The sequence below is a fragment of the Aythya fuligula genome, chromosome Z (assembly GCF_009819795.1).
Source record: "Aythya fuligula isolate bAytFul2 chromosome Z, bAytFul2.pri, whole genome shotgun sequence".
Taxonomy (NCBI): domain Eukaryota; kingdom Metazoa; phylum Chordata; class Aves; order Anseriformes; family Anatidae; genus Aythya; species Aythya fuligula.
In genome coordinates, this window is record NC_045593.1 from 73,091,815 (window position 1) to 73,110,079 (window position 18,265).

The 18,265-nt window shown below is 41.1% G+C and overlaps 1 protein-coding gene across 17 annotated transcripts in view; it reads left to right on the top strand.

Moving 5' to 3' along the window:
- The window catches only part of ELAVL2 (ELAV like RNA binding protein 2), a 92,126-nt gene that overhangs the window by 14,238 nt on the left and 59,623 nt on the right, over nt 1-18,265 (top strand). The window contains exon 1 of one of the 17 annotated variants that reach the window (XM_032205348.1): nt 11,399-11,477. The exons of the other annotated variants lie outside the window; for them this stretch is intronic. Within the exon in view, the coding sequence (XP_032061239.1) occupies nt 11,475-11,477 (3 nt within the window). The 5' untranslated portion in view covers nt 11,399-11,474. Of the gene's footprint in view, nt 1-11,398; nt 11,478-18,265 lie in introns of those variants that run through there. 17 annotated transcript variants of the gene reach the window in all.

The window sequence follows — 18,265 nt, forward strand, 5'->3', positions numbered from 1 at the left end:
CCATATTCAGTTCTGTTTGCCTGTGAGGTGTGGCTTCTCCAAACTGTCTCCTAGTTAACAAGGAATAACCAGGCTTTAAAGTGACCCATGGATGTGCATCTAGTGATTTACTAGGGATTTACTGTACTTTAGCTTATGCTTGCAGGAAGGGATATTTGCTGTGTAAGTATTGTAGGTCCCTGGGCAGGATATCTGCTTGATGCTGTGTGAGTACCTGACCTGATAACAAATTTGTCTTCATTCATACTGGCACCTGAAGCTTGTAAATGTCAGTAGAACAGATTCCTGACAGCCACAGATCCTGTCCTTCTCAAGAGGGAGTAAGAGGTTGGAGACTTTCTACGTTTTGGAAGGGAATAGTTCCAAGGCATATGACTGGCTACATTCTTTTATTTGTTAAACAAAGAAATCAGCTGTCAAAGTTGGTTCTGTTAACAAGTTGCCTAGACCACAGACAATTACTGTGGCTTGTGTTCACTACCACGATTAAAGATCTGCAGTCATCCGTCCCCGAAAGTGACAGACCTTTAAATGGTCTCTCTCTGGTAGGTCTTTGTCCCTTCTTTCGAGCATGTGAAAGGTGTGAGAGATTGTTGTGGGGGTTAGGGTGGTGCACTCAGCTGCGTATTAATTGCAACTTCATTTTGCAGGTCAGAGAGGAGAGGCTGCTGTATAATATTTGACAGATCAGGGAGGGCTCCTTGTGACTGAAGCAAAGCAAGTCTTGCTTTTCTTAAAAGACTGCAGTAAGGATGACCTGGGGAGTCTCACTCTAGTCCCTGAGTAAATCATCCTGTAAGTTGTTGAAGTAATTTCTGTGCGAATTAAGGAGAAGGTGATTGAAGTAGCCAAGATTGATTTACCAAGGGTAAGTTGTAGTGGAATGCTTCTTGGAAAGAAAGTTTGTGGATGAAGAGAGGTGTTATCTACCTTAAGTCTAACACGACTGCGGTCTCCTGCAGGATTTTTATGATAGCTTCAGGATGTGGAGCTCTAGAGGGAGGGCCAGGTAGATAGGAAAATTGGTGGGACTTCAGAGCTTGAAAGTTAGTGGTTAATACTTCATGATACTTAATGATTTTTCTAGAGGTTTGTTACAAGTCCTGTGGAGTCGGTGGCATCTATTGTATTTAGTGTTCTCGTCATTGACCTAGAGGAGGGGAGAAAACTTGCCCTTAACAGGTTTGCAGACAACACCAACTGAGGGATGTGGTTGATACTCTCAGGGGGCATGGCTAAAGTCCAGAGAACCTGGGACTGGTGAGAGGAAGGGACTAAGGAAGACCCTGTGCAATTTAGGCAGGTTCAAAGTGTACCCCTGCCCAGGGCAAGCAGAGCCCCAGTGCAGTGCTGCTGGGGCTGGGGACAGCTCTGGAGCAATGGCCTTGCGCAGCAAATGAGCAAGGCCAGAGAGACTGGAGAGAAGGGAAAGCTTTTACCCTGCAAGGATGGTAGGGCTTTATCTGACAGAGACAGTGTCATCTACCTCCATGGAGAGTCTCTGTAATCACAGAAATTAGGATATCCTGAGCCAGAAGGGATCTGTGAGAATTGAGACTTAAACCATGTAAAACCTGAAAATTCTGCTAATCTGAAAGACTGATCTATCTGCCTGTGCCTGTTAAATGTGTTTACTAGAGGTATGAACTAAGGTATGGCAGAGTCCTTTGGTTTACTTCCAATAAAGCAATTCTGTTTCAAAACAAAACAACAAAAAAAAAACCACCACATGCTTTCTTAGCACAGTTGAAAGATCTTTGGGGTAAGTTAATGATTTGCTGTATCTGATTAAAAAAAAAAAAAAAAAAACAAAAACTAGAAGAGAGGCTGTGGTAGGTAGGTACCACAGTCAGATTCTGCTTTGTCATCTGTGCTCTTTAAGATATCACTGTTTTGGAAGACGTTCTGTAGCTTTTGGTCTCAGTTGACATAAGCTTAGTGTAGAGGATCTGACAACGCCAAGCTAAAATATTTTAAAAACCAAAGATGCCAGCACAATGCGAGCCTATTGTCTGTTCTTATATGAAGTGCCTTTCAAAGTGAAATTCAGTCCCTGATGCTGTTTAACAGTAGTATTACTACTTTAACAGGTTCCCTGTGTTCTCTCCTTCAGGCTACAGGTATTGAGGATACCAATTAGCAAGTATTGTTGTGTACTGTGTGGGCAGCAGTCTTTCTGAATCCACTTTACACTTGACCTATATTGTTGAGCTTTACTGCAAGCTTTTTCCACAAATAGTAATAGAGTCAAATATTTTCTGAGGGACTGGATGGTGTAGTTGGTTTGAGAGGAGAATTTAGTTCTCTTCCTTGACCTAATCAAAAAGTAAATACTGTGATCTGTCTGAACTTGTTTTCATGGTGGGGATCAGCTTAGAGGCAAACAGGCTCCGTATTTAGAATTAGTCTTCAGAGCCCTGTTAAAGCTAAAATGTGATGCACCTCCGCATGAACTGCTCTTGAGAGCAATAGCTGGCAGAAACCTTTTGTTTTTTCTGGAAATCCCTGTGGGTGGTTTGGGGCCAAGGGTTAGGAGTGTGTTGGTGCTGCTTTCTGGGTAAGAAGTGGAAAAGGTACTGGCCAACACTGACCCTGTTTGTGCCAACTGGAAGCTGTTCGGAGCTGTTACTTGTGTATCGGTTTTAGTGTCCTTTGGCGTTTTTTCCTGGGAATGTTAATACTGGTTCAGATGGCAAATGAGGCTTGGGGCGTACTTTGGGGAAAATGTTTGAGCTCTGGCTAGCTTCAGGCTCTTTCAGAGGTGGGCTGTAGTGTCCTGTGGACCAGGGTATATGGACAATATCCATCTTTGTGTTTAGAGCTCGCTTCAGTGCACTAAGAGTAAGTGGTGTGGTCAGTTGGGTTGGAGGACTGAAGGTGGCTGTAGTGATCAGGCTAAACCTGTTCATGTGACAACTCAGTGTAAGTCTGGTTTGTTTTGTGTTATATCAAACTTAAATATCCCAGTTCTTCCACAGGCAACTTCTGCTTCATTTCCTGCGTTGTAGTGCTCCCTGACTTCTAATTCAACAAGTGGAGCTCATTTTGGTATTGTAAAGTTAAGTGGTAACTTAAACAGGGGAGGCAAACAGCTAGCTGCTCTTTTATGCTTTCATGCAATAGAGAGACTTCTGTGTAGAAAACAATAATTAAAGAAAAAAGCTGTCTATAGCCATTTACAGTAACACTGCTGGCATATTCTGCTTCCAGTTACAAACTGGTGATGCTGTGGAAGAGGCATAACGCTTATAATTTAACAGTATGTGGCCAAACTCTTCACAGCATGTATGTATATCAGTGCTATCCTGCTCTCTGTTTTTCTGTTATATAATACTGGGTGATCTCAGGAGGATTAGGATGCAGAGGTGTAGTGAAAAACTCTTGGCATGAAAGGCACTGGTGGGAGCAGGGGGAGGGATAGTAAGTATCTGAGCCAGAGACAATACCTCAAATATTTTAACGAAATAGTTGTCCTTGGTCCATGTTTATTGCACTTTGCTGCAAAAAGAAATCCGTAACTTGCGATGTGATGTGGACAATTTATAGCCAGAGGGACTTGGAGGTAATGTTGATGGTTGGTCATGATGACCCTGAAGGTCTTTTCTAGCCTACATGATTCAGTGGTTCCTAACTTTTTTAGGATTTGGAGGTAGGAAGTAGTGAAATGCATGTTTAAGCAACTTTTCCCATTTTCTTCTACGGGATAAGCAAAGGTAGTCATGAAAACTACTCTTGGGAACTACCCATTGTGGTGTTGAAGTGTCATTTCTTGTCATGAGCTTGAGCGTAACTAGAATGTATAGAACTAGAACATCAGTTTTACTTGATGCCGTCTAAGATGAGGGGGTTAGTGATTGTCTCATTGTCTCTGCCTACCTGATTCACACTTTTCCCAGAAGAAGCCATGTACTTGCTCAGAACTTCAATCCTGAGAGAAGTTTCAACCTGCTGGAGTTGAGTGAGGTAGACAGAAGAGGCGGTGTGGGGCTAGGAAGGGTCAGGTCCAGCCATGCAGCCCAAATGTTGGAGTAACAATGTGGGGAGCCGTGTTCTGTCAAGCTGCTGAATCTCATCATCTGAACTGGTATGGAGGAAATTTGAGAAGCCTGGAAAGAGACTGGTAAAATAGAGAGGGGAAAAAATCTCCAGCTGTAATAGTTGGATGGAACTTTTGGCCATCCTTGGTTAATACTTGTTCTATGAGTAGACATTCACAGGTTGTTCTGGCACAGTACATTCTCTGTAGTACCTAGGCAAGACCTGCAAACTCATACTTCCCAAGTGATGTCAAGAAGGAATCATATAAAAGGAACGCTTGATCACCTCCTTCTAAAGATGTCTGCCTGGATTTTATACCTTTTCAGACCAGGAGTTGTAGCAATCATTCAATTTATGAATAAAAAACAGCCTCTCTTCAAGGTCAGGTTCTGGAGTGAACCGAGGTGGTGTCATTGGTTTACTTACAGGAGTGGCATTTGGAATACATCTCTTATGGGTGAGCAATCTGCATGGCTCTCCCTCTAAGAGCACACTTCACAATAGATATCTGCAGTGTGTTTCCCTTGAACTGCTTTGCTCTTCCTTGATCAGGAAGTACTTATGACTTATTGTGCTGTGTGGGTGTATCCAGAGCATAGCTTCTTGCTGGCTAATCAACATTTTTCTGCTTTTTTTTTTTTTTTTTTTTTTTTGCATCACAAAACTAATCTTGCTCAAGCTAAATTTAACCACCCTTAAAACCTACAGCATAACTACTGCGTATCAGTAAAACACCCCAGGAGATGGTGTATGAACTCAGACCTGTGCTTGTTTTGTTACCTCCTTGATCCTTTACGCCATTAATATTTGGATAGGGGAGAGATTCTGTAATGTACAAACTGTAAGTGACATGGCTTCAAGCATCTTCCACTTCATTTTGCAAAAAGTAATACATAACCTTCCATGAAGTTGTGTATCTTTCATGTAACAGTGTCTGATTTAGAGAAGGTGAGTGGACACTGAGAGGACTTCAGGGCAGCCATGTTCATTGTGGGGCTTACTGCCAATGAGCGAACAACTCAGATTGCAGTTTTTTTATTTTCAGTCCATTAAAAACAAGATACTGTCTCTCATGCCTATGTTATCTTAGAAGATAGCTGTTTGACACTTAATTTCATGTCAATCTTACGCTAAATTATGTAAGACAAGTCAAGAAGTAAAATGTGCACTGGTGCTGGAGTTCCTGCTTGCCTGATGCTCTGTGCAGAGTTCCTAGAAGCAGGAGTGCCCACCTGTGAATAATTGTGGCTGGTTCTGGCAGATGTCTCTAATGGCAGCTTTCTCCCTCAGCACTTGCAAAGACACTGATAAGAAAAAGGGCCACTGGTTATGCAGTACCAGGATTGTTAATGAGTTTAATGTTTCTGCTCAGCTTTTAATTGGTCCTTGTGCATTGTGAGTATGGCATTTGAAAACCCTATTCTACATGAGAGGGGGAGAAGATAATCAGAGTTTAGAACCTGGCACCTTATCTGTGGTAAAGTAGAGGTGCTGCTTTTGTTCTTGGGTGTCTAACTTCCTTCTCCATTGCCTCTTCTTTCAGCCTAGCTTGTGCAGAACAGTCGTGTTTGTCTTGGTGAAATTCAGTTGTTTCTAGTTACAGTTTATTAAGGCAGGCTCTTAGGGGTTGGAGGAAGCATTTGTTGAAAGGTTGACTGTAGATGCTAAGGTGGAGGTGATTCGATGGCTACCTTTAGTGTGACTGAACTGTTGCTGAGTCACTTTGTCCTCCAGCATTTTGAAATTGCGTTGAAGTTTCTCATTGTGGCACCCCTGGATGTCAGGACGGAGGGTGATGAGAGGAAAGCAAAAACCGCTATCACCAGTGAACTGAAGTTGGAGGTGCTTGGTTGCTGCAGCGCTGCAAGGGATGCTGTGCCAGAAGAACAGCAGAAGAACCTGAGTGTGCTCAGTCTTGCAAGTGCTCTGAGTTATTTCACAGAACCACAGAATGGTTTGGGTTGGAAGGAGCCTTCCTTAGAGCTCATCTCGTTACAAACCCCCTGCCATGGGCTGGGACACCTTCCACCAGACCAGTTTGCTCAAAGCCCCATCCACCTTGGCCTTGTATTTCAGTATGACACAGCTGTAAAATTTAGTTCTTTCAGGAGATGGCATCTGAGAATGGGTGGTAAAGAATTTTGTAGGCGATATTTGATTGTTTAGAGGAATAAAAAAAAAATCACTGATAACCAGAACAGTGAACTTGTACAATGGATCAAGCAACAGTTGCTGTTCAAGGCAATTTCCTTCTGCTTCAATTCATTCCCAAGTGTGTGTTTTCCTTTTTACAGCTTGTGTACAACTGTTCCTTAACATTGAAGAATTCTTTTCTGAAGCCTCTGTAAAGGCATGACACATTTTGTCTGTCTCTATTTAATAAGGAAGCTGTCACAAACAGCCTCGAGGAGGTAGATAGTGCATTAGAAATGTCGGAGCAGAATTTTGGAGATGAAGCTTCTGATATATCAAATTGGCGTATCTTTTTTTTCAAAATTTTGAAGGATAAGGCTTTTTTTCAAACTTCCTTGCTAAGAAAGTTTGTTAATCTGTTAACTTGTTGAACAAAGTGGCTTCCCTAGAAGGTATGGGTAGTATTATCAGGACTACTGAAAGAAACATTGTTTTGATGTGGGTTTTTTATTTCTGTATGTATGCTGGAAACAGTGGCAGAACTCTAAACTAAGAAAGTGGTGCTTACTGGACAAAACGGACTGTCCTCCTGAGCTGAGTTTGGATGCTTCAATGTAAAAAACAAAACCCAAAAACTTTCTGGAGTCTCATGTGAATTATTTCACCATTTATGACTGCTAACTGAGCAAAAAAATATTTCTTTTGCTTTACTATTGGTACCATCTGTAAGGGACAATGTAAAGGTGTTATCATAGGACGTGTGGCTGCCATATTCTTCCCCAACATTTGTGTGTATTATAACACAGTCCAACCCCAGCTTTAAGCAGGGTCATCTGTCCAGGACCAAGTCCAGGTTGCGTTTTTGAATTTTTCTTGCTCTGCCTACAAAAACGCTCTGTGATCTGTCAGTGCTTGGTGATGTTCGCTGTGGCGGAAAGGTTTTATGTTTAAAGAGAGCTTCCTGTATTTAAGTTTGCCTGTTACCTCTTTTTCTGCCACTGAAGGGTCTGGCTCAGTCTTCACTCTTTCTCTGCATCTGGTATTTGTACTGGTCTTACTGGTAAAGACCAAGATGAAGAAGACAGTTGAGTACCTCACCCTTTTCCATCTCTGTTGTCAGCAAGTTCCATGCCCCATGGAGCAGCAGGCCCATGCTTTCTACAGTCTTCCTCCTTTGTCTTTCCAAATCTGTCTTAAGTTGGCCCAAGTCTTCAGCAATTTTTTCTGAGTTGAATTGCCTTCTGCAGTTTTTAAAGTATGTGCTGTGTAATAGGCCTACTTGTTGGCACCTTAAAAAAAAAAAAAAAAAAAAAAGACCCAAAAGTTCAATGTTTTTTTCTTTTCTCTTTATTAGGATATAAGTGCTTAATTGTTAAGAGCTTCTCTTTACTGGTTACTTCCAACTCTGCTTTACGCTTACTGACATCAACAGAGTTGAGAAGTAGAGATGTCCAAACCAAGTTGTTTTGACTGACTTACTGAGAAGTTACTGTGCTTCCCATCTTTCCTAAGAGCGATTAATAATCCTGTGTTTAAAGATACTTCCAAACTACTGTCCCAAATTGTATCTTGAGACTGTGTGCCTGAAAATACCCATGATGTAACTCTCAGTGCTGGTTTATCTTTTGTTTTCTCTGCAGAATTTGAGGCTATAATTGGAGACTGGCCATGCTATAGCGTGCATGATTGTTTTTTGAAATTAATACTTTATTCATAATTACTTTCCATACAGTGAGTTGCATAAGAGGAAAGAATTACTTACTGGAGATCTGGTTTTCAGTAGGTCCTATATGTATGTTAATCAGCCAAGTCCTTGTTTCGAGGTTTCACCTCAAAGAATGACTCTGGTAAAAGGTCTAGATGATATTTTAACGTTGTCAAAACCCCAGTAGAGTAGCAGTCTAATACAGGTCTTGAGTTTACTTCCCTTTCTTAATATTTGTGGGAGGAACCTTCCACTCTATAAGCAATAGTTTATGCTGATGTTGCCTGAAAAATACCTCTGGTTTTGCAAGAGAGGGGTAAAGTACAGTATTGAACATGCATATCTAATAAGCTGGTGATTGAAAACAACTGATGGCTGAGTAAATTTGTACAAAGCTTGTCAACTTTGAGTCTGTAGAAACTATTGCTGTATCTCACAATGGACTCTTGTTGCAGCTATCTCTGAACTCCTTCTGCAAACTGAGTGTGGATTGGGGGTAGGAGATCTTTCATTTGCACAGCACTTCACAAACTCCTTAGAGGAAGCCCTGTGTCCTATGTGGTTGGGCTTTACTGCTAACACGTAATCCTCAAACTTTTATCTCCACATGGGACTTCTGGGATTCTAGCACAACCTGAAATTGCAGTAGTCACCTCTTAGAATAGCTAAAAGGCTGTGTTTTTTTTGGTAAGCTTGTGTTTTTGTTGAGAACTATGGAATAAATCTTCATTTATAATGTTACAATGGTCCTTGGAAAGTAATTGTTTAGTGGCATTTACCTTTTCTGGTTTTTGCTATTGTTTTTGGTTTGCATCCAGGCTACTACATTCTAGTTTTCCATGCCCATGAACTGAGTTATGAACAAAACCCATAGATTTTAAAGGCAAGGATCACTTGCTTGTTAGAAAAATAATCCTAGTTTTCTGTCCAAATCTCTTAACATTAATCACGCTCTCAAGTATTGCCTCGTCCTAATTTCAATGCTGATTCCTAACGGAGGAAAAGTAATGGCATTATTACTATATAGTAACTATATTACTATATAGTTACACAAGTAATGGCACTGGAATTAAAGCATTATAGCTTGGTAAATTTCTGAGCTTAGCAAGAAGGTTTTGCAGTACTTTTCAATGTCATGACTGTAGAGGAGCTCTCCTTTTGCTCCGATAAGCATTGACAAGATCTGGGGGATAGAATGGTACAGCGTGCCGAAGACACGATGGTTGGAGTTAATCACTTTAGCTCTGCAGAGACTTAGTAGGGAATGACATAGATCCTGGACAGCTCTTTTGTATGAGAAAAATCCCAGGAGTTTAAAAAACAAAACAAATGCATGGCTTCAATGCTCCTAGTGGACCAAAGCTTCTGAAGTGGAGTTGCTGTTTGTAAAGTTTAAGCACGAGTGAAGTAACTTGGACAGCAGGTCTTGGCCTCTTTTGGCCTGAGGGGTGGTTTGTGACACAAAGCCCCCATGCTTTTACTTTGACTCAGGTAGCTTCTTTTAACCAGACAAAACAGCAGGTGCTAGAAGATGGGCTGAACCTGTCTATAGAGGTATTTCTGAATAAGTCTACAGACTTACAGCTTCAGGATGGTAACCACAGTCGTCAGGTTCATTAATTTCTCTAATTCATCAGAAAAGCAGGCCTAGTGAGCACATCCAGACTTGCACGAATCTTTCTCTTAAGTCTTGAGCTCACAGGAGAACCAGCCATCTGTTTTAGGTTGTGTATAGCTGTCAGTGTTTAAATAACTTCGTTCTGTGCCAAAACTTTGCGTCTTGTGTACCAGTTGGGCTGAGCTTGGTGCAAAGAATAGAAAATGGATTTAAAAGCACTTTGGCAATCTGTACGAACATGAAGTGTTATGAGCTGAGGAAAAGTTACTATTTTGCACCTCATGTCCATTAACACTTCTAATAAGCTCAAGAATCATTCATTATGTGAGATTTCCTGGTTGTGAGACAGTGCTACCCCTGTATGACAGATTGTGCTGAGGAGGAAGGTAAGGGTTTAACTCAGTGAGTTAATGTATTGAAAGAGATTCAGCATAAACAAATGTAAATGGCAGTGGGGGCACTCTAAAAACTGATTTGGTAAAAGGGCTTGGGTGGGGTGGTATTTTAGGAAAAGCGAGGCCTGGTGAAATATGCTGGTACAGCCTGGCACACTTTCATTTCTGCTTTGACATAAAGTTTCTATTCAGAAGCCAGTTAACCAGCACATGGCGTGCTGGTTAAGTCAAAACTTGTTGTTGAGTTCATGAAATTCAGGAAGAAGCAGGTAATCTTAAAACACTTACCTTAAAAGTCAGAATAAAGGTAGGGTCTGAGCTTGGTTATTTATAAATGTCAGTCATCTAATGAAAGCAAGTGTTTTTTAAAGTGTGATTTTCCTGAAAGCATGCTCAAGGAAGCTTTTAGAAGGGTCTTACCTGATCATTTCCCTACTAGAGTTGGGTGGCGTAGTTGGTACTGGTACATAAAGATTAAGAGAAGACTGCTTTAAAAAACAGCCCCCTGTTGCACAGGTTTATAGGGGCAGTGCCAGGATGCAAGTGGTTTGCCTTGAACACTAATTAGATTTGAGACAAACCAATGACTGTCGTAATTGTCAGTAACTTCTGATACCCCAGAATGGCTGCTGTTTATCACTGTCAGACTTGGGACTTCTCGTTTCTGTGCAAATACTGTATGGCCTGGGCTTCTGTTACACAACTTCAGGTGTGAAGAAAGCTGCCTTTGGGGTGGGGTTAGAAGCGCAGGTGTAACTTGTTTTCTCAAACCAACAATTGCTGAAGAGGGAACTGTAGGGTTGTTGGGTGCTCCATCTGATTGTGCTCTGAGCACTAGTTAACCATAGAGTTGTTTTGTTTTTTTCATTGTTTGTCTTTGTTTACTGCTCATAAAGATGTTAGGGGTTGTTGCGAAGCTGTGAGATTTAGCACAGTGCCCTCAGGTACAAATGGATCCTTTGTGTGGTATCAGTGATGAAGCACTATTACAGCTTTTCAGAGGTGGAATGAAATAAGAGGTTGAGTGAGGGTCTTTACAAATTCAAACATGATCTCGTGGGTAATAGTATTTAGGGCTTGCATCAGCTGAAATCAGCTATCTCTGTATTCTGATCATCTTTTAAGGGAATAATTTGTAAGTATATCATTGGCAATGTCATTTACTTTCTCTTGATTTAGGTCTTTCAGAGTTTTGGTTCTTCGTGAGTGCATTGGAACAGAAAATAGTCCAGCTCTTAGAGCAGGTACTATAAGAATAGTGTATATAGTACTTTACAGAACTGAACTTCAACTTCAGAAAACCTTTAGGAAACAAGAGATGTTATTGCTGGAGCAGTTGCAGAAGTTGAAACATGGTGGTTGGTGTTGACAAAACAAGGCTTGCAGGTCTTCTTTGGTCTTCAGTTTTCCCTTAGAGGATTTTGTTTGGAGCCTTATTGTGAACCCTTCTCTAATTATTCAAATTCAATTAATGCATTTGGTTTGGTTGTTTAATTCTGCTTTTTGCAGGTGACTATACGTTTGATGGACATTGGAATTAAGCATTCTCAATGCTTAATATTAGTAACAGGATAAAGTTATTACTATGGTAAGTTTGGGAAGTCCCACAAAGCCCTCTAACTGGAGGAGTAGTGTTGTCTAAAATTGGTGTAGAATTTTGTGACTGGATGGAAGCATGCTTTATCTGGGAGCAGTGATACGATGGTCCTCCCAGGACTGCCAGTAGTACTATTGTATTTCTAAAAGCCATTTCCTAGAAGCTGTTCAGACTCATCTCAGGAGGCTGTAAAGATCGATAACTGATTTAAAAAAAAAAAAAAAAAAAGTAAATGAAATATTCAAATACACAAATCCTGGAAGTAGAAGATTGTAATTGAGGGCTCTCATAGTCCTTGAGCTCACTGGCGGCATTTTGACATTATCCTGTAAAAAGCTAAACCAAATTAGTACGTCAGTTTTGACTTGGAATATCTTCCTATTTTCCCTTGGAAGCTTCTACTTGTAAATGTGATGAATACAGGGCAGAGTATGGAGTTTCCAGTATAGTTTAGAAAAATGAGGGGCACCTGGTTTTTAGTTAGGAAAACGTGTTTTCATACAAGATATAACTGAATAAATTGTATATTCTGGTGGTGGTGGGTTTTTTTTGAGCCTCAGCACACTTTGCTCATGTGGCAGAATAACCTGCTCTTATTCTACCTTTCTGCATTGGCAGGAAACTCTATTTGTATATCCACCAGCACTTGGGTGGCAAATTTAGGAAACACCTGTGCAAGTGCTGAATTAATTCTCCCTGGGAACTTGACCCATGCTCTGTTACTGCTCTACAGTCTTGCAGAGCACCAGTGTTAGGGATTGCAGCTTTGTGGGGTGAAGGAGTTCGTCTTATGGAGGTGGTAGGCAAAGAGCATTTTATTCCATAATATGCTGCTGGGATCATGTGCTGCTGAATCACTTGCAAAGGCTTAATTGAAAACCAGAAGAAGCAAGGATTCCCAGGAGCAGATCAGCCAGGGGTGAGCAGAATCCGCCAGGTCAGTTTACATGGTTGCAATGTGTTCTGGGTCAAGCAATGCCATTGTAATACACTTGCGAAAGAGTTGATGCCACTTTTTCCCACTTGCTTGTCGAGTGGGCTCTCTCAGCCAGCTGAATCACTTCTGCTGCTTACTCCTTTCTGAGGTCTGTTGAAAGATTCATGCTGCTTCTTCTCTGCCACCTGTCTTCAGTAACTGCAGAACTCCACCCCCAGAGTCATACCTCTTCTCAGTGCTTCAGAGAAGAGTCTTCCTAATAATGTTAGTCTCTGTAGCTAATCCTTTTACCATAGTGGATTCAGTAGAAAAATATTACAATTTGTACTTTGCATAAGCAAATTAGAATGTAACAGACTGGTGTGACAGCTGGGAGACTGCACCACTTACTGTTTTTTTTTTTTTTTTTTTTTTAAATATTGGAACTAAGGGTGGCTTTTTCCCCTCTATCATTTTATAGTAGTTTCTGCATTGCTGTTCAAGGATGGTTTCTCAGACAGCAATGTTTTTGATGGCTCTGGGAACCTGGGACCTATGTGTGTGTGGAAATGCTCTTTGCTGTAGGGTAGCTATGAGAAGACATTCCACCAAACAGGCCATGATAGCATTGTAGAATATCCTGAGTTGGAAGGGATCATTGAGTCCAACCCCTGTTTCCACACACGATAACACAGGAATCTGACCCAGATGTATGACAGTGCTGTCCAGATGATTCTCGATCTCTGGCAGCTTGGTGCCGTGACCACTGCCCTGGGCAGCCTGTCCCAGCGCCCAACCCCCTCTGGGTGCAGACCCTTTCCCTAACCCCCAGCCTGACCCTCCCCTGTCCCAGCTCCATGCCGTCCCCTCGGGTCCTGTCGCTGTCCCCAGAGAGCAGAGCTCAGCGCCTGCCCCTCCGCTCCCCTCGTGAGGGAGCTGGAGGCCAGCCATGAGGCCTTCCCTCAGCCTGCTCTGCTCTGGGCTGAGCAAACCAAGGGACCTCAGCTGCTCCTCATAAGTCTTGCCCTCAAGACTTTTCAGCATCTTAGTTGACCTCCTATGAATGCTCACTAATGGTTTTACATCCTTCTTGTACTGTGCCCAAAACTGCCCACAGAACTCAGATTTTTGGTGATATTTTTGATGTTCTTGTTGAATAGAACATAGATGTTTTCTTTTTTCTTTTCTTTTCTTTTCTTTTCTTTTTTTTTTTTTTTTTTTGCTTTGTGGAAATCAAAAGGGAATGGAAGTTAAAGAGAACAATGTTAGGGGAAATAGTCTTTCTAATTTTAGGCTGTAGTGCTTTGGTTAGTCAGCCTGCTTCTGAAGTACATTGTTGTCTCTTCAGCTGAAGGACTGAAGGTGCTGCTGCTGATGTGTTACAGCTTGGTGTGGTTGATCTACCTCATCTTCGGCTTACTTGACTTTCTTCTGAAGGGTTTACTTAAGGATACTGACTTCATCAGTGAAAGGAAGTATGCAATTAAGTGAAAAGCTTGAAGCATTCTATAGCACAAACAACAAGGGGTTTGTTGTTAGGCTTCCTGGAACAAAATGCTTTTTTCGCCTCCCCCCTTCTTTTCATGTCTCCTCAGAGTGGATCTGTGAATTGTTCCATGCCTTAAATGCTACTGCAAAACAGGGAATGCAGATGTCAAGAATAAATCATCTTAGTCTACAATCCAAGCTTAGTCTTGAGCTTAGTCACAGATTTAGAGTGTACCGTACACTCAGGTTCTTTCAAGTCTTGTACACAGTTCTGTGTGGGAATCCCTAATTGATTTTCCTGTAGATTACTGGGTTCTTAACCAGCACTTCTCAAAGTTGCATCAAGACTGTTACTTTCAGATTGCCCATGATCTCCTGTTGGAAAGATAATCATGATAGTCCTGCAGGCAGCTTCACCAGATTCCAGTGTGGCTGATCACAAATCCCTGTGTTGAAGTCTCTGTATAAGTTACCCTCATGGGACAGAGGACTGCTGTTTTTCATTGCATAAAGCAGGTGAGTACTTGAGGGACCGAGAGATAGATATGCTCTGCAGCAGCAGTGAACATACCAGGCAGTGTACCCCATCTGATACTCCTGTGGTGATGTATACAAGAGATAATCAAGCATGGCAGTGTTGTCTTGCTGCTCTTGCATGCTTAGCTACTCTTCAGAGATGGTTCAGTACCTGATGCTGAGGACAGCCAGCTGGTAACTGGAAAATGTTCAGCTCATGATCTCTGGGCTGTGTTGCCTGCATTGTAGTGGTAAGCTTTTTGTGGTTCATTAGGTACAACTGCAGTAAATTAGAACCAGCCTAAATACGACTCAGCTGATCTGCTTTGGATGCTCCAAGTATTCTTGTCAAAAAGTACAGGCTTACATTTTCCTTTGAGTTGGGTACTTGCAGGGAAGCCTTGCAAGCTATGGAAGCTGAGTGTACTTTGAAGGAGAAGTACAGTTTTTGAATCTGAGCTCTGTTAGTTCTAAAAATGATCCCAACTTGCCTTTCCTTTATGCAAAGGATAAAAATCAGCTGAGGAGCTGGTAGTTTGGAGACACCCATGTGATTTCTCTAACCTCTGATACTTAACAGGCTAAAAATAGCTACCATATGGAATGTCTTTTTTGTGAGGACAGTCTCTGCTACTTGAGAAACTTTGTGTTTGAGCACTTTCTGTACCTAAACATTTTTAGCTATTTCATCAGCTAGATAAAATCCTCATACAGATTTGAGAGCTGCTGTCATTGTCTGCAGATCTAGGAGGAAAGGAAGTTTCCTTGGAACTTAGTAAGGGGCTGATATGGTGGCATTCTGTTTTTGATCTTCTTTTCTGCTGCTCTAGATTTCAGTTAAAAAACAAAAATTCAAAAAAAAAAAAAAAAAAAAGACCCTTTTCTTAAGCCAGTGAAAAATGTAAAGTTTTAATCTTAATTCTTGACTTGTGTTTGTTCCAAGCTTCTGTTACAGTTGTTTAAGCTTTTAGCAACTTACTGAGAACTTACTTCTGAATAATTGTCACTGAAACAATATTCCTGACAGACTATACTAAATTTAGTTGTTTTTGCTGCTTTAGGAACTTGCCACTTCACAAACTGCAGAAAGAAGTAAGAGAATTTGATAATTACATATGCTGAGTCCATTCTCCAGTAAACTGTTTGTATGCAAACAGTATAATCTTTAAAGAGCAGTTGCATGCTTCTTTGGACTGTGAAGAAGGCAAAATCTAAGCTTACTACATCTTGTGTCATGCAAGTTTGTACTAGTACGTGTAACTTAGTTGGTATTTTTCTGTTGGCAGCTTGTGGTATGTGTGGGACAGCAGGAGACAACAGTTACTGGTCTACTTTTTGCAAGTTAGAAATCATTTTTGTACTGCAAGCTTTTTTGGTCATCAGTCAAGTGATGCTTGATGAAAGGTCTTCAGTGCCAGGGTGCTGTTTTTCATGTTCTGCTTGCGCGGTGTCCTGTTTTCGTCTTCCTTTTGTGTGTGTATGTCTCGATGGCATGGATTTTCTCTAAAGTGACTTTGTTAGCACTTCTTTCGTGGTTTGTGCCTTTAACTTTTCCAGCCTTACCCTGCATTGGTTTTCTTAAGTCTTTGCAATAACAGGCTCTATAGCATTAGTATGGTTAAATGACCTGCTGTCATGACTCTCAAACCACTGTCCTGTTAATATTTTTTCTCAGTAAATTGACTACCTTACAGCTGCAGATGGAGCTACTGCTAACCCTAGGCACTCTTGTCCTCGCTTGGGTGTGCTCTCTCCTTGGAGTAAAACAGGTGTAAAACTTTTGCATTAACACTATACATCTGCAGGTCTTTGAGCCCAGGTGCTGTCTTGCAGAGCTGACTTAAAGGTAACTTGTAGTACCTGCATGTGTTATACAGTATTTAAATAGGATTTGCAATAAAAGAGCTTTAAATTCCCTTTTCCTTATTGCTGTTGCTAGTAAGCACAGTTGATCTTTTTCTACTGTTTTTTTTCACCCCAAAATGTCACAAAGCAAAGAGTAAACTTTGTAAGGCTGAAGGTTCAGTGTTGACTGAAAGGTGTAATACAGAATTGTGTGACATTCCTGCAGAGTGAAAGAAAGAAATGACCTTTCTGTTTGACTTCAGAATTAGCTTAAAAATAACTTAATCCTGCTGCTGTTCTTTAATGTTCTGCCTACTTAATGGGACAGTGACATACAGTTTTGATCTTTCAGACAGATGTGTGGGTTACTGATATTGGGGCTTCGGGATCTAGAGATGCTGGTCTGTATGTTATGAAATAGGTGCAAGATAGTTCCAGTAAATTTTGACTCTTTGATACTGAATGATACTACTTCAAAGAAAAATGCTTTCCTAGAAGTAGCTACTTATATTCAGTGTGAAAATGAAAAATCCTGGCTTTCTGGCAGTGAGACAATACAACACTTTGTGTTGGCTGACTCCTTTCAGATTTTGTCCATCCTGACCTCAGAGTATTTAAGTTCACTTCCAAATGTGAATGCTAATATTTTGTCTGTTTTTTGTTTTGTTTTGTCTGTGCTGGTTATGCTATCCTTCTAAAAACTCACATTTAAAACATAGCAGATCTTAAAGTGTGGAATAGAAGGGTTTTCTTCCAGACATGCCTTCTTTTTGAGCTACACCATGCTGATACCTAATGAAACAGCCTTTTTCAACTTGGAGCTGCTACTTATTTATTGAAGAATCTGTTCTAACACAGTCTGGATGGCACTGTTTTGAAACTGGGATCTGTGTTTTCCCCTGTAGCGTAAATGCCTTTTTAAGCTGTTTTGAGACTCCTGTGTCATGGAAGGTGTGATCATACAGGACAGTATGAGGACCCACATCTGATATCTGCAAGACCTTTAATACTGACAATATCTTATGTTAAGACTCTTCCATGGCACTGTCTCATTTGGTCTGCTGTGAGCAAGTCTCCAGTGCTTAGTTCCCATGTTTTTTTTTTTCCTGCTGTAGTAAAACACATTCTTGACTTAGTGATGGTGAGGTGTATCTGTAGGCACCACCAGATTCAGTATAAACCAGTGACATCTTTTTGCAAGGTATAAGTGCTAGGAGGGAAGACACATGCTATTTCAAAACAGTCATTACTAGTAACTTACTGATGCCCTTGCTTTTCAAGGTGTTCAGTTCCTCCGGCCCCATACCTTCCCTGAGGTATAATCACCCTGTGGAAGTGGACTTGATGCTACTTTGAAAGTACTTCATTATGAAACAGAGCAAAGCTTCCAAATTCAGGTTCCTGTCTCTATGTCAGAAGAATGTAACACCATAAGTCCACCGTGGGATTTGAGGTACTCAGCACTTGAGAAAACTCAGTCTTTGGGTGCTGTTGCAAATAATGTGGTTTGAAAGGTCTGCAATCAAAGGTGGTAGAGATGAACAAGGTCTTAACTCCCTCATTTCAAACATGGGTGCCGGGTGAAAGCAGCTGCTCACCCTTGCCTCAGAGTCAGTGCATGGCTTCAGTGAAATACCAAGTAAAAACATGTAGGTTATCCCTTGCAAGAAACAAGGTCAGATCGTGTTAGCATTATATCTTCCACCTGTGGATGTTCCTAAAGTAAGTCTGTTTTCTGTTTTATGTCTCATTTCTCTGGCCAGGCTCATTTTTATCCTGTAGAATGTGTTGTTAACAGAGGGGTTTTTGATGGGGCATAGAGAACTTCATAGCACTTGATGTGCATTCACAAAGGCAGTAAAGTATAGGAATTCAGGGCTGTGCACTATTAGATTGACCTTGCTCTTGCTTTCATGTTGTCCTGTACTTCTTACCAACTTTTTGATCAATTCTTTTGCTTTTCCTTCAATATTAAAGTTTGAAGATGTGCGCAGGAGAATTACATGCATTGGGA